This window comes from Salvia hispanica, chromosome 4 (assembly GCF_023119035.1).
Source record: "Salvia hispanica cultivar TCC Black 2014 chromosome 4, UniMelb_Shisp_WGS_1.0, whole genome shotgun sequence".
Lineage (NCBI taxonomy): Eukaryota > Viridiplantae > Streptophyta > Magnoliopsida > Lamiales > Lamiaceae > Salvia > Salvia hispanica.
The window spans coordinates 49,906,394-49,919,441 of NC_062968.1; the positions used below are offsets into that span (position 1 = coordinate 49,906,394).

Here is a 13,048-nt window from a genome sequence, read left to right on the forward strand (position 1 = left end):
TATATTTTCTGTACTAAGCAAAATATAAATCATACACAAAAAAGGATAAAATTCATCTTATACTTCACAACTAAAAGAATAAGAGTAACCAAAATATACAATATGCTCAAATCAAAAAATTTGTCGTTGCAAACAATAATTAATAACATTGGGACTCACACACGCAAATCAAATAATCCCTCCGTTCCATAGTAATAGAGTCATTTTGCTAGTTTGGTATGTTTCATAGTAATAGAGTCATTCCCAATTTTAGTAAAATTCAACACATTTTTCCACACCTAATTTACTCTCTCTTACTTTTTTTTCTTTTTTCATCTCTCTCCCTTTTTCGTTTTCTACTTTATTCTCCATTTACTTAACTCACATAACACAATTGTTCTTAATTTCCATGCCGAAAAGAAACGTCTCCATTACTATGGAATGGAGGGAGTAGTATATATATAAAAGTATTAACACATTCACATCAAATAAAGAATTTCAAATTACATACCTACGACGAAGAACTCAGAAGCAGAAAGCTAAATTAAGGATAAACAATTCATATAAATTTTGTTGAAAGCAATCTTTAATATTATATATATTATAAATTATAATTAATGTGAAATTGCTAAAATACCCCTGATAAGAATTGATGGGGGGACCATGGGCCCCACCCTCCCTCCGCCCCTGAATGTGACTCTTATTGTGGGACATGAGCCCGTAAAGTTACACCAGATAAGATACATTTCAAATAAGATAATGAAGTAGAATTTTTTTAATTTCATTTTCTTGTTTCGAAATTAATTGTCTTACGTCAAGGGTCACGAATTTGATTTTTTATTTATTTTATGGAGTAGATATATAAAATATTAGTGATACAGTGAGTGATGAATGGAATTTCATCATTTTTAACTTATTCGGAACTTTGTGGGAGTTCACTATTGTTTATAAACAAGTTGATTACCAGTCAGATCATTAGAAGATTATACTGAAATGATTTTAGAATTTGAAGTGGAATCATGACAAGATGTCTGTCTACTAGCATTGAGATCAAGATTATAATTTTGGATGTATTTCACAAACACTATTCCTCATGCTTCAGGAATCTCGATCACGGATTTCACCCCATGTTGAAAAATACCCCAATCAATCAAAACAACAAGTTGATAGAATGATGATCCAGACATTCAACAAGAAACCATTGAATATCAATACATAGTTATTTAATGTGGGGTAATGAATTTGAATTTAATGAAGCAAAAAACAAGATCTAGACATTTTTGCAAAGAGAGTTGTGCGATGAAAAACCTCGTGGAATGTCAGGCTTTGGGGAGATGTGAGTTGGATAAGGCTGACATTGATTTTTAAAGTGAATACTGCATTCACACAAGACATCAGATATAAGCCAAAAAGGCAAAAACCCAACATGTAAAGGCAACTTCTCCTATTGCATATGCATCTCATTAATTTCCAACCTCCCATCTCAAATTATGACAAATTGAAATTAAATCTGTACATACTCAAAGATAGCATAAATAAAAGTAACAAAATTTTTATCCTGGGAGGGTAGTACTACAGGTTTAACGATTTGTACATTGCCACCAGAATCAGATTCTCCCGCCGGTCTATTAACATTTCAAAACCACCAACATTATTCAACTTCCCCTTTTTTTTACCGCGATAATAATAATAATCACCACTTAAGTCAACAGCTCAAAGCTTCGTATTTCACCGGAATCGGACGGTTGAAACCAGCCTGCGCCAGCAGATTACCGACCACCGCAATATCCCTGCAGAAAACGCCTTGAAAAACTGAAGGTGGTGGAGTTTTGATGGCCTTGCTTTCCTCCGCCACCGCCATTGGCGGAGGCTGCTGAACGGCTACGACCTTCTTCCTCTGTTTCTCCGCGGCCTCTTCATCCAAAATTGTCGACATTACACTAGTGTATCCCCTCTGGACCAACCTATACAGCAACAAGGACGACATTTTTGCCCGATCACGGACAGAATCGATATCTTTCTCATCCGCAAACTCGCACCTCTCTATGAAACTCGACGATTTATCCGGCTTGTGTTTGAGCGTGAGCAGGAGATGAGCTCTTTCAAGCTCTGATCTCGAACACCCTCTTCTCAATCCGATCAATGCGTAGTAATCCACATTCCCGGTTTCTCCAGCGGCAACCCTCTGCTTCAGCTGCTGAATTTTGGTTGCTAAAGAGCACAATTTGCCGGGAATTTCTCTGTATTGAACGCTCTGCCGCTTCCAAATGGGGCCGGGCAGTTTCCTATCTCGAAGGATTGAGTTGTAGAGCAGTTTCAAATGCTCCAAATCATGGAGGCTGTCCGGCAAGCATCGGATGGTCTCGAAAAGGCCGGCTCTAATGGTGAGGGCGTCGATGCACGAGGTGTCGAGGGCGAGGGCGCGATTGCAGTCGGCGATCGCCTCCGCGATCCTGCCAGCCGAGCGGAAGGCAGTAGCACGGTGGACGTAGCACTCTGATAGGAACCCCTGGGGTGCGCCACGGCGGCCGTCGAGTATCTTGGAGAAGTGGCGGATGGCCTCGGCATAGAGTCCGGCGTCCAGAGCGGCGATCGCGGCTGTCTTGCGGCGGATGAGGAGCTTGATGTGGCAGAGGAGGTGGGAAATGCTCTCGGACTCTGTCTTCGGCGGAGTCTGGGGCTGGTTGCTGACCAGAATCTCGCCGGAGCGCGGGAACTTGTTAAAGGAGAAGATGTCGTCCGAGAGGGAGATGCTCTGGCGGCGGAATGCGGCGGTGGCGATGCGCTTTCCGGTCTGGAGGAGCACCATCGCCTCCTCCATTAAGCCGAGGTGGCAGCAGGCTTGCCCCAATATCGAGTACCTGTTTGATGAAATGCGTCAGATAACTGAGTCGGTTCAACTCGATCAAACGAGTGAACAGATTGATTGATGAATTTGATTATTTAAATCAGGTTATGAAAGTTCGTCGTTGGCAAATAATCTGGACATAGATATCGACGAATTTGACTTTTACGATAGCAACATCACGAATTAATAAGGAGTGAATTAGGTGAAGTTTCATTAATTGCGAACAGCTTGCTTCGCGTAAAATTCAAGCATCCATCACAACCATAATGATTCAACATTAAACAATGATATTATTAGAGAGAAGGAGATGAAGGATTCGACGAATTTACCTCCATTGCCCTTCCTTGTCGACGTTTTTACAGAGCCCTGCCATCACCTTCTTCTTCAAATCAGAGACGGAGAAACACTTGAAAGCCGTCTCGTCCCCACTCAGTGAGTCGCCGCTGGAGGAGAGGAGCTTGACTCGCTCTCTCGATAGCTGAGTCGACGAGTTGTCCGACGATGCGCTCGACGACGAATCGTCAGAGGCGACCGTTTTCAAGCTCGGGATATAATCCTGCAGCATATCCGCCACCTCCTTGAACCGCCGGAGGTGCAGCAAACACCGCGCCTTCTGCTCCAGCGCAACCTCCATGCGCGGCGCCAACGCTAGCGCCGCCTCCAGGATCCCCAACGCCGCCGTAATCTCGCTCGGCTCCTGCGTCGCAATCAACATTCTGGCTTCCCTCACGTATCTATCCACAATCTGCAATACATTTGCAGCGATTCATCAATATCTCCACTCCACCACATAATCAACACCAAATAATAATAATAATAATAACGATTGAGAGAGGATTTAATTCAATTTTGCGATACCTTTTTGTTGGTGAGCCACCAATGTTTCCTCTCTCCGCCGGCGAAAGACGGAGACGCGACAGCCATCGATGGATTGCAGTAATCAACCATTAAAAACTGGAGTATCTTCTTGTTTAAATGTGGGTGAAAAACATAGTACTATCCAATCCAATCCGAAAATCTTCCCTCTCACGGCGAGGAGAGGTGATTTGAATCAGAGAGAGGGATTGGAGAGAGAGAGATGAGTGAAGAGGAGAGGAGGGGGAGAAGAAGGGCTTTAAACAAGAGATGCCAGCTTTGACCTGAGGAAGCTTTGATCTCTCTCCTTCATCGCTGGCGTCCAGATTCTCTCTCTCCCAACTTTTAGAGTGAGAAACCTATATTACTATCTGTATCTACGCGCTGTATCTGTTTATTTTCATTTTCTAATTATTTAACTTTTTGGAATTTTATTATAATTAATTCTTCAATTTCATGAAAATAAACTGATGAGTAGTTTGTACCTAATGATACGATATTCGTGCTGTGTATTGCCTCGTTGGAGGTGAATATTCCGAAGTTTTGAGTTTAATTCGTTTGCTAGTTAGAATCGTTCAAATTTAATTTTCTATTAATTACAACATTTTTTAAGTATAATACTATATAGTAGTACTATATTCAATGTTCTTCCTTTTGCTTTTCTACATCTATCAATATTTTATTCAAATCTATTAATTTCTTTTGTATATAGATTTATTTGTTTAGTGGTAAGGTTTTGTAGTACTCCATCTTCTAATTTGCATTTTAGTTTCCAATTTTATACTATCGGTCTCTGAATTTTCCATGATTACTACTAGATACTTATAAAATATTTTTAACTATGCAATTTTGTATACATCAGTCATGTCGTATTTTCAGTGTTATATTTCACTTTTGCCATAATTGATAAGTAGGTCACATATTCTATTAATCTACTTCAGTCATATTCTATTATAGAATCAATAAAAAAAATTGAAACTCATATTCCACTAATTTTTTCAATTCATTATTTTTTACATTTTTAAAAACTCGTGTCTACACTAAATGTAACTCCTACGAAACAGAGGAAGTACTAAATCGGGCTTTGTATAATTTGACTCATCTAATACTTTGTACAACTAAGTATAGTAATAAAATCATTGGTGGTGTAAAAATATTGAATACTTTTAAAGTAGATCAATAAATAAATCCAGTCCTAGTTAAGTCGAAGTTTATTTACTTTTCGAAATTGGTATGCAAATAAATTTTGTTTAGGTCAAATTCGGTTCTTAAAAATCAAAATGTTGACATTTCATTTTCACTACTAAATAAAGGAAACATGGAATAGTACTTTGACCGGTTAAAATACTCGTGCGTCTGTTCTTAGTTAAGCTATAATTGCATTATCTACTTGCAACATTATTTTAGTGCTTATTATTAAACTTAAACTACTTATAAAAAACTTAGTATTTTTAAAAAAATATGCAAATAGAGACACAATTATTTGCGTTGAATTTTTAAAAAAAATAACTACTATTATTAATTAAGGACGCAAAATAATATCCTTAAGTTGACGAAAAATTATATCAATCTTTTGTTTTTTCTATGACATTTCCATTTGAATTCCCTTATTTTAGTTGCGACATTAACAATAAACATATTTTTAAAGCATTGACGATATATTTACAAACACAAATTAACATTTTTAATTATATTAAAAAATGTCATTAGCCTTTTTTTTATAGTGAGTTTAGTCTATTTCAAAAATCGTATGAATCTTAATAAATAAAGTATTAGAAACACAGTAAATATATATAATACCATTAACACATATTACAAATTCAATCAACTCAATCATCATATAGTACAAACTTAATCATCATATTTATTGAATGCAATCAATATATTATCAACAATATATACAAACTTAATCATCATATATTACAAATTCAGTTAACATCCTATAATAATATAATCAACATTTTGCACATACTCAATCAACAAATTTTACTACTAATACAATATGCATATATACTACAAACTCAGCCAATATATATAGGGGATATATATAGGGGTGTGTTAGGGTGCCACCACCTCTTAAAATAACATCATACCATCATTTTTAGTCAATCATTTGTACACGTGGACGAATAATAACCTGTCACGCGGCAAATAAAAACAAACCTAAAAAAGACGGTCAGCAATATGGTATACACTATACAACAGTTTTTCTTGACCAGCAATATCTGACACACTATATAGCAATCTATAGATTGTTGTGTAGCGTTTATAATATTGCTGTATATGTGGTGTCATGTCACTTTAAGAGGTGTTGTCATTTTAAGAGGTGTCATTTTAACACAAACCTATATAACTAACTAAATCAATATATATACTATGTATATAGAATACAACCAGCACAGTAAATTATCTATGTAGATATGTTCAATTAGAATTTTATTAGAATCTTCATAAAATTACTTTTAATATGTATTTTTTTTTTAAATCCTTTTAAATTGAGAGAGTTATAATAATTTTTTAAAAAGATTTTTGGAAGAAGAAATTGGTCTCTACAATTAATTTTTAAATGATGTCTGTTATATTATAATATTATATAAAATATGTTGCTATAATTGTAGAAGAATTGGTAAATTGTGACACACTGCCACCGGTATCGGCCTTTATATATTCGGATTTCGGAGTTTCAGACGATGAAATTATGAAATTGGTTTCCATAAATGTAATAAAAGAATTAATACTATATTTTATTAAAATTTACTAAGCCATTGAATATAGAGTATAAATCTTGAAGTCTGTATACGATCTTATTAAGCAAATAGAATATAGTTCGAATTTGTACATAAGCTTATTATGCTTGCTGTATTTTGGTAAGCCATTTTCTTTACATCTATAATCTATTAATCTGATGAGATTAATGTTTTCTATCGGTCTATAAGAACATTATCAATAAAATTGCTACCAAAATTACTTCTAATAAAAATATTAGAATTCTCATAAAATAGAGAAAAGTAAATAAAGATAGTAGTAAGCTACTAGTATAAAATAGCATTAGTATTGTTGCAGACTACAGTGTATTGCGCCACGTATCACAAAGATTAACATTGCAAATGTTTTAAAGACAATTAATAAATAAATTTAATAAAATCAATGAATGGATGCACTAACAACTAACCATATATATGTGTACTGTGTGTTTCACAATAATGTAATTGGAAAAAAGAAAAAAAAAACTTCTACTAACTATCTAGACGTCGAGATATTAGGATTGTTATGATAATTGATTACATCATTAAAACGTCTCAACCAATTGACCTGGAATTGCATTAACATCAATTATTTTCCTCTACTTAGCAATTATTCCAAAAATTATAATTGAATTAGTAACTGAACTTGGTCAACTTTCCAAATACATATAAAAATTAATATCATTGAATTACAATACTAGCGATAATGGTTAGTAGTCGTAAAAAAGCACCATATCTTCTCTTTATTTTTTCGAAAAGTTGAATTGATATCATATAATTTTATATTATAATCATACCAAGTGCATTTACAATATTAACTTTTCTTATATTGTTAACTTGTCAATTCATCAATGTAATGTATTAAAAATATCAACATAAATTTATGTTTATATTTTAATATACTGTGTTGACATTTTAAATATTAATATCAATACAATGTATTTAATTAGTACTACTATCAATTAAGTTTTTATTGACATATGAAAATCATCGCGTTGATATTTTTAATACACTATATTGATATATTAGCAAAGTTTGCAACTTAAAAAAATTAGCACAGATCCCACTTTTTATCATCACAGTACTATATAACAAAATCACAAATGAGGAGATGCCAATAATGGAAGAAATTGAGTATTTTTACATTTTATTATTCAAATATCATACCATCCACTAAAATATTTATCATTTTTCATAATGCTCCGTATAAATAAATATAAAATAGAAAAAAAAATACAATAGACTAATATTAAAAAAAAAAGTGAATCGTCAAATTGGATAAAATTTTATATTGACGAGGCCTGAAGAAAAGAAAGTATTCCCCAAGTCGTAAACCACAAGAATCATGCCCTTTTCCTTTTTCTTTCTTTTTTTAATCCCTAATTTTTTAAAGCTCCTTTCCTTCACGATGGGTTCTCTCTTTTTCATCCTTTGCTTTAAATTTCACCCAAATTGATTAATGAGTGCACATGATTTGTAGTGGATATAGATGGATAGAAAGCCATATGGCCTTGTCTATCTCTTAAATATTTTGTCATCTACAATTATGGTTTGATTCATGGTATGGTGTGTTGATATTTGATTAGGACATATTTCATGTTTTACACTATATAGGAAATTCTAGGAACTTTATGGTTGAATTGAAGGGACAGTGAGAGGAGACCACATTTTTTCATAATTTATGTGCTCAAATTTGCATGTTTATTTATTACTATATGAATTCTAATGTAAACAATTATAAATAAAATATTAAATCAGCATATAAATGACAAAAATATTTGGGACTGGATAAAGAGGACACATATTTAATATTCTGATTTACATAAAGGAGGTAAATTCACAATCTCGTGGGGATGGGACCCACCCCCACATGCCACATCACTAAATACACCATGCAAACTTCCACGTGGCATGACCTGATTAATGGTCCCACGAACTTCGCTACCATTGGTACTTGGTAGGGATATTCATATATCTAATCTAAATGCTCAATTTTATTCTTTACTTAACCTTTTTGGAAAAATATGACATTTTATTATTATTAAAATTGTCTGAACATTTAAAGCATAAAAACTGTATGCTTAATTTAGATGATATCATAAAAATATCTCTAATCATAAATTTTAATTTTAGAAATCTGCATGTCACGCTTGAAGGGGTATAGATAGCTATGTTATTGCATCTCCACTAGTTGCTTCATGATATTTTTGCGACATTTTGTAAATTTTAAATGTTAAGTGCTAATATATTACGTTTAAATTGAAACATTCTTTTAAATGCCTCCTCCCGCCTTTAAGAGCACTCCCAATGCACTCGGCGTTAAATCCGGCGTTTTATCGCCGATTATCGCCGAAAATTCGCCGGCAATGGGGAGGAATCGGCGATAATCCGGCGTTAATTCGGTAGAATTAACGCCGAATCCCGAAAATTCGCCGGATTATCGCCGACCACTGTGGGCGATAATCCGGCGATAAAAATAGTTTTTTTTTTTTAATTTCCCCCCTATAAATTTAAAATTTAATAATTAATTTAAAATAATTTCCCCCCTATTTTTTTTTAATTTTCGTCGTTGTAATTTTTTACTCGTGTTTAATACAACGAACTTTATTACTATTATTTGTCTTGTCTTATAAATTAGCTAGCTTTATTATATACAAAAATAAAACAATTAAATTAGTAATGATGTAAAAATGAAATATTGAGTTAGGGAGAAATAAGGGAGAAACCATTGGAGCAGTTGGCTAAAAGTTGGCTAAAAACTGGGGATAAATTTTGGTGCTGATGCGGCGCTGACGTGGCAGGAGTTAGGGAGAAATAAGGGAGAGCATTGGGAGTGCTCTAACAACAAACTGTGTTTTTTCTTTTATCGGTTACTAAATTGTTTTTTACTAAATTCTTAAAACTGGAATAAATCACCTACATCCTAATATTATTACAAAAGAAGATTCCGGCTATACTATAATTTTGTGAGGTTGAGAATTAAGATCTACAGCTGTCTAATAATTTAAATGCTAAATTAACAATAATTTTCTTATAGCTCTTTCTTATTGAGGTATTGATAGAAAACATATCTTTCAGGTAATTCTAAATTGGACATTATAATATACTGCAAAATTATGTTAGTAGTTATTAACTGGTAAATATAACCAAGAATATCGATGCAATTTATTAGTAACAGTTACTACTATCTCTTGTATTTGGGATCACACATGTTCTATCTGAGGGTGCATTTTGAGAAGGGGTGACTTACAAAAAACAAAATTCAAACTCACTACTTTTATTCATGAGTCATTTTTTGCACTAATATTGATAAATACTCTATAGCCCCCTCTAAGAGCATCAGTAGCGGTGGCGTCCGGCCTTCCGTCCGTCCGTCTGCTGCTGCGAGCTGTCCATAGGTGCCAGCGGCACGACACTGCTCTTAGCTAAGAGCACGTCCGTGCCGCTGAGCAGCCCTACGTGGCGTATTCTTATTGGCTAACGGCTAAATTTGATTTTTTTATTTTTATTTTTTTTTAAAATTCAAAATTTTTAAATAAAAAAAATATATTTTCCCACTTCCCAAAAAATTATATCCGTTTTCTACCCACTTTTAATTTATTTTTCAATTTTTCCCCCAAAATTCACATTCTCATCTATAAATACCCGCACTTCAACACAAAAAATTCCCATAACACTTTAATTATAGGAATTTTTAATTTGTAGGATTTTAATTATGTATTTTTTTATTTTCTAGAATTTCAATTATGTAATTTTTATTTTTTAGGATTTTAATTATGTAATTTTTATTTTTTAATATATTTTTTATAATGTAAAAATGTTTTTAGTAATTGAAATATTTAAATTGAATAATAGAATAGTGGGACCCTTGAGCTTGTCCTTAGCTAAGAGCACGGATGTGGGTGTTGTGCTCTTAGCTAAGGATAAGGAGTAAAAGTGGGTCCGGGCCCACCTCTGTATTCTTAGCTAAGAGCACGGATGGGAATGCTCTAAAATTAGACATTTTGGAGATAATAAGGTTTTTAATATGAATTTAGTAAAATATAATAAAAAATTAAAGATAAATACTAATAATAAAAGTTGTGTTAGTAGATAATCCAAATAATTATTTGTGTAATATGTTAAAATTTTCAAAAATAAAGTATGAAATAATTTGGATGTACGGACTAAAATAGTAATTAAAAACTATTTTTTCGGAATGGAGTACGTATAATTTTATTCGAATAAACAACTTATTATTGACTATTGAGTTCATAATTATATACTACAAAGAAGCAAACGATGTGATATAATTTGCCAATATTTAAACTCATTTCATTATTGGTTTACATTTCAAATGAGTAATTTGTAGGCAAGAAGACCCCAATCATGCGCATCACCAAATATTGCTTATCATATCCTTTAATTTTCTCCTATGAAAAAAAATGATTCCATCATCACCTCTCTCTCTCTCTCTCTCAAAAACGCGCACACACACACTCTTACTTAAAGCGAATTAGTGGAGGTTGACTAATTTGCAACAAAATTGATTTGTAAAGTTAGGTCATAATTTAAGTAGTGCTAAAGTCTTTTGCCTTTATACATTACGTCTATAATTAATACTTTATTGTTGGATGGTTTGTTGTCCATGTTTAAAGTTTAATAAACGCTTCTTTTATTTAAGAATGAGATTGAAAGTTGGAAGAATGAGATTAGACAGACTTTGAAGACACATAGTTCACTATAAGAACGTTTTGGTTCACTTTGCATTGTGAACTACTCCCTTCGTTCCAGAAAGATTGTCCCATTTCTTTTTTCACACTCGTTTTGCAAAAATAATGATAAATAGTTAAAGTAGAGAGAAAGTAAAGTAAAAGAGAGAATAATCTAGAGAATAGTCTTACCTACATTATTCTTTTTTTTTATTTTACTCTCTTTCAACTTTACCTATTATTATTTTTGCAAAACGAGTGCAGAAAATTAACTGGGACAATCTTTCTGGGACGGAGGGAGTAAAACCTTATAGCGAACTAAAACGCCCATATAGTGATCTCAATGTTTTCAAATCTAAAAATTTTAGAACCCAATCTAAGACTTCCACTTTTTATCTAGTATGGTGGAAATTTGGTCTATAGTTAAACACTAAATAGGTACTACAATACTCAATAGATATAAATTACTATAAATATATGAATGAATTATAGCACATTGTAGATTATATGAAAGTTTAACATCATCACGCGGATTGTGAAAGCATGAATGTGTGAAGAACGTCTTGATCGAATTCATTACCGTTCCTTTTTAAGATGACATTGCAAATTATGAAAGTACAATTTACAATGCCTTTGCTTTAAAATACAAATGCTACTAATTTGTCGACACTTATAATAAAAAAAACAGCTAACATGCTTACAAGTTACATCCAAAATTTAAAAGTGATATTTAGATCTCATATTCGCATTTCGCAGGATGGGAGAAGCGAGCTGGGAGATCCGGTAACAATGCGCAGGGGTAGGGCGGGCAGCGATAGTGCTAATGTTGTCCTTAACATGCCACTTCTACGTGTCATCATTGTGGATTCGAGCACATCATCACCATAATTCAACGACCCATTTCAATGATTACAAATCGATGACCGGCACAACTCAGGGTGTGGTCTAGTTATTGTTTGTCTTCATCTGACTTTTTTTTCTTGCTATTTTTGGCTATCACGAACTTACCCCAACCTTTGCCTTAAATCAACGAGTCAGTTTGTTTTAGGTATATGGCGTTGCGTCAATATAAGGCATTGTCCGGTAGATTGACTAAATCATGTTCGCTTTATATTTTCTAACTATTGCCGACTGGCGCAGCATATATAGGTCATATTTAAATCCTCCAAAACTATCAGCTGACACAGTTTAGGGCTATAATTTTGTTATTAACTAATTGCTATGTGGTTTGCCTTTTTCTTAGTTTTTGTGGTTTTCAAATCCTTAGTTGCCTTGTTTGAGGTAATTGGCTTGGTTTTTTATGTGACACTGTTTGGACATAATACGTGTTAGGTCTTAGGAGACCAATACGTTTTCTGAAGGAGATGAGGATGCATGATAATGTTATGTACTTTTTTGTTGTTTGGTATTTGTGTGTCTATAGCCCTGTGTTGGTTGCTCTTTGGCTACAATATATTAATTTTATGTTGTTTAGATTGTCATCAATTTAATAAAGTATGATTACAGTGTTGATAAAAGTATATTCATGATCCTAGTGTAATTTAATTGCCACGCGTCTTTGATGCACTTTTTATTTGCACTATAAATACCTGCAAGTATACAGAGTAGGTATAGTATGGCAAAAGGTTAGTACCGGGTATCGAACACGGGGAAGATGTACACAAAGTGTCTATCTTCTACTAGAACTCAATTACTATCTGGAGAAACAAGAATTTTTGGAAACTTTTGAAAACAGTAAATATTAAAAACAGTAAACAACTAAATGCAAGCAAATCACGGAGAGAAAAGTATAGAGATAAGGGGAATTCCATGGATGTGCTTTCACTTTTATGGTTATACAAATTCCAAACTACAATACCCTAGCACAGTTAATACTTTGAAAGGACGAGTCACCTAGCTTATGCTCATGCGATACAAACGTTGATTACTAA

General features: G+C 33.5%; 1 protein-coding gene across 1 annotated transcript; it reads right to left on the minus strand.

Annotated features, from left to right (window-relative positions):
* Positions 1-1,408: 1,408 nt before the first annotated feature.
* LOC125222855 lies at positions 1,409-4,044 on the minus strand. Its single transcript, XM_048125699.1, has 3 exons — positions 3,686-4,044; positions 3,157-3,572; positions 1,409-2,840 (listed from the first exon to the last, which is right to left on the minus strand). Exons 1-3 carry the CDS (start codon positions 3,773-3,775, stop codon positions 1,685-1,687), a joined length of 1,662 nt encoding a protein of 553 aa, XP_047981656.1. The 5' UTR covers positions 3,776-4,044; the 3' UTR covers positions 1,409-1,684.
* Between the last annotated feature and the right edge of the window lie 9,004 nt (positions 4,045-13,048).

Excerpts from the sequence above, each read along its gene's own strand:
- LOC125222855 (XM_048125699.1), bottom strand. The coding sequence starts at position 3,775 with ATGGTTGATTACTGCAATCCATCGATGGCTGTCGCGTCTCCGTCTTTC. Across the intron at positions 3,573-3,685 it reads GGTGGCTCACCAACAAAAAG|ATTGTGGATAGATACGTGAG; the intron begins GTATCGCAAAAT and ends AATGTATTGCAG. Across the intron at positions 2,841-3,156 it reads GACAAGGAAGGGCAATGGAG|GTACTCGATATTGGGGCAAG; the intron begins GTAAATTCGTCG and ends TTCATCAAACAG.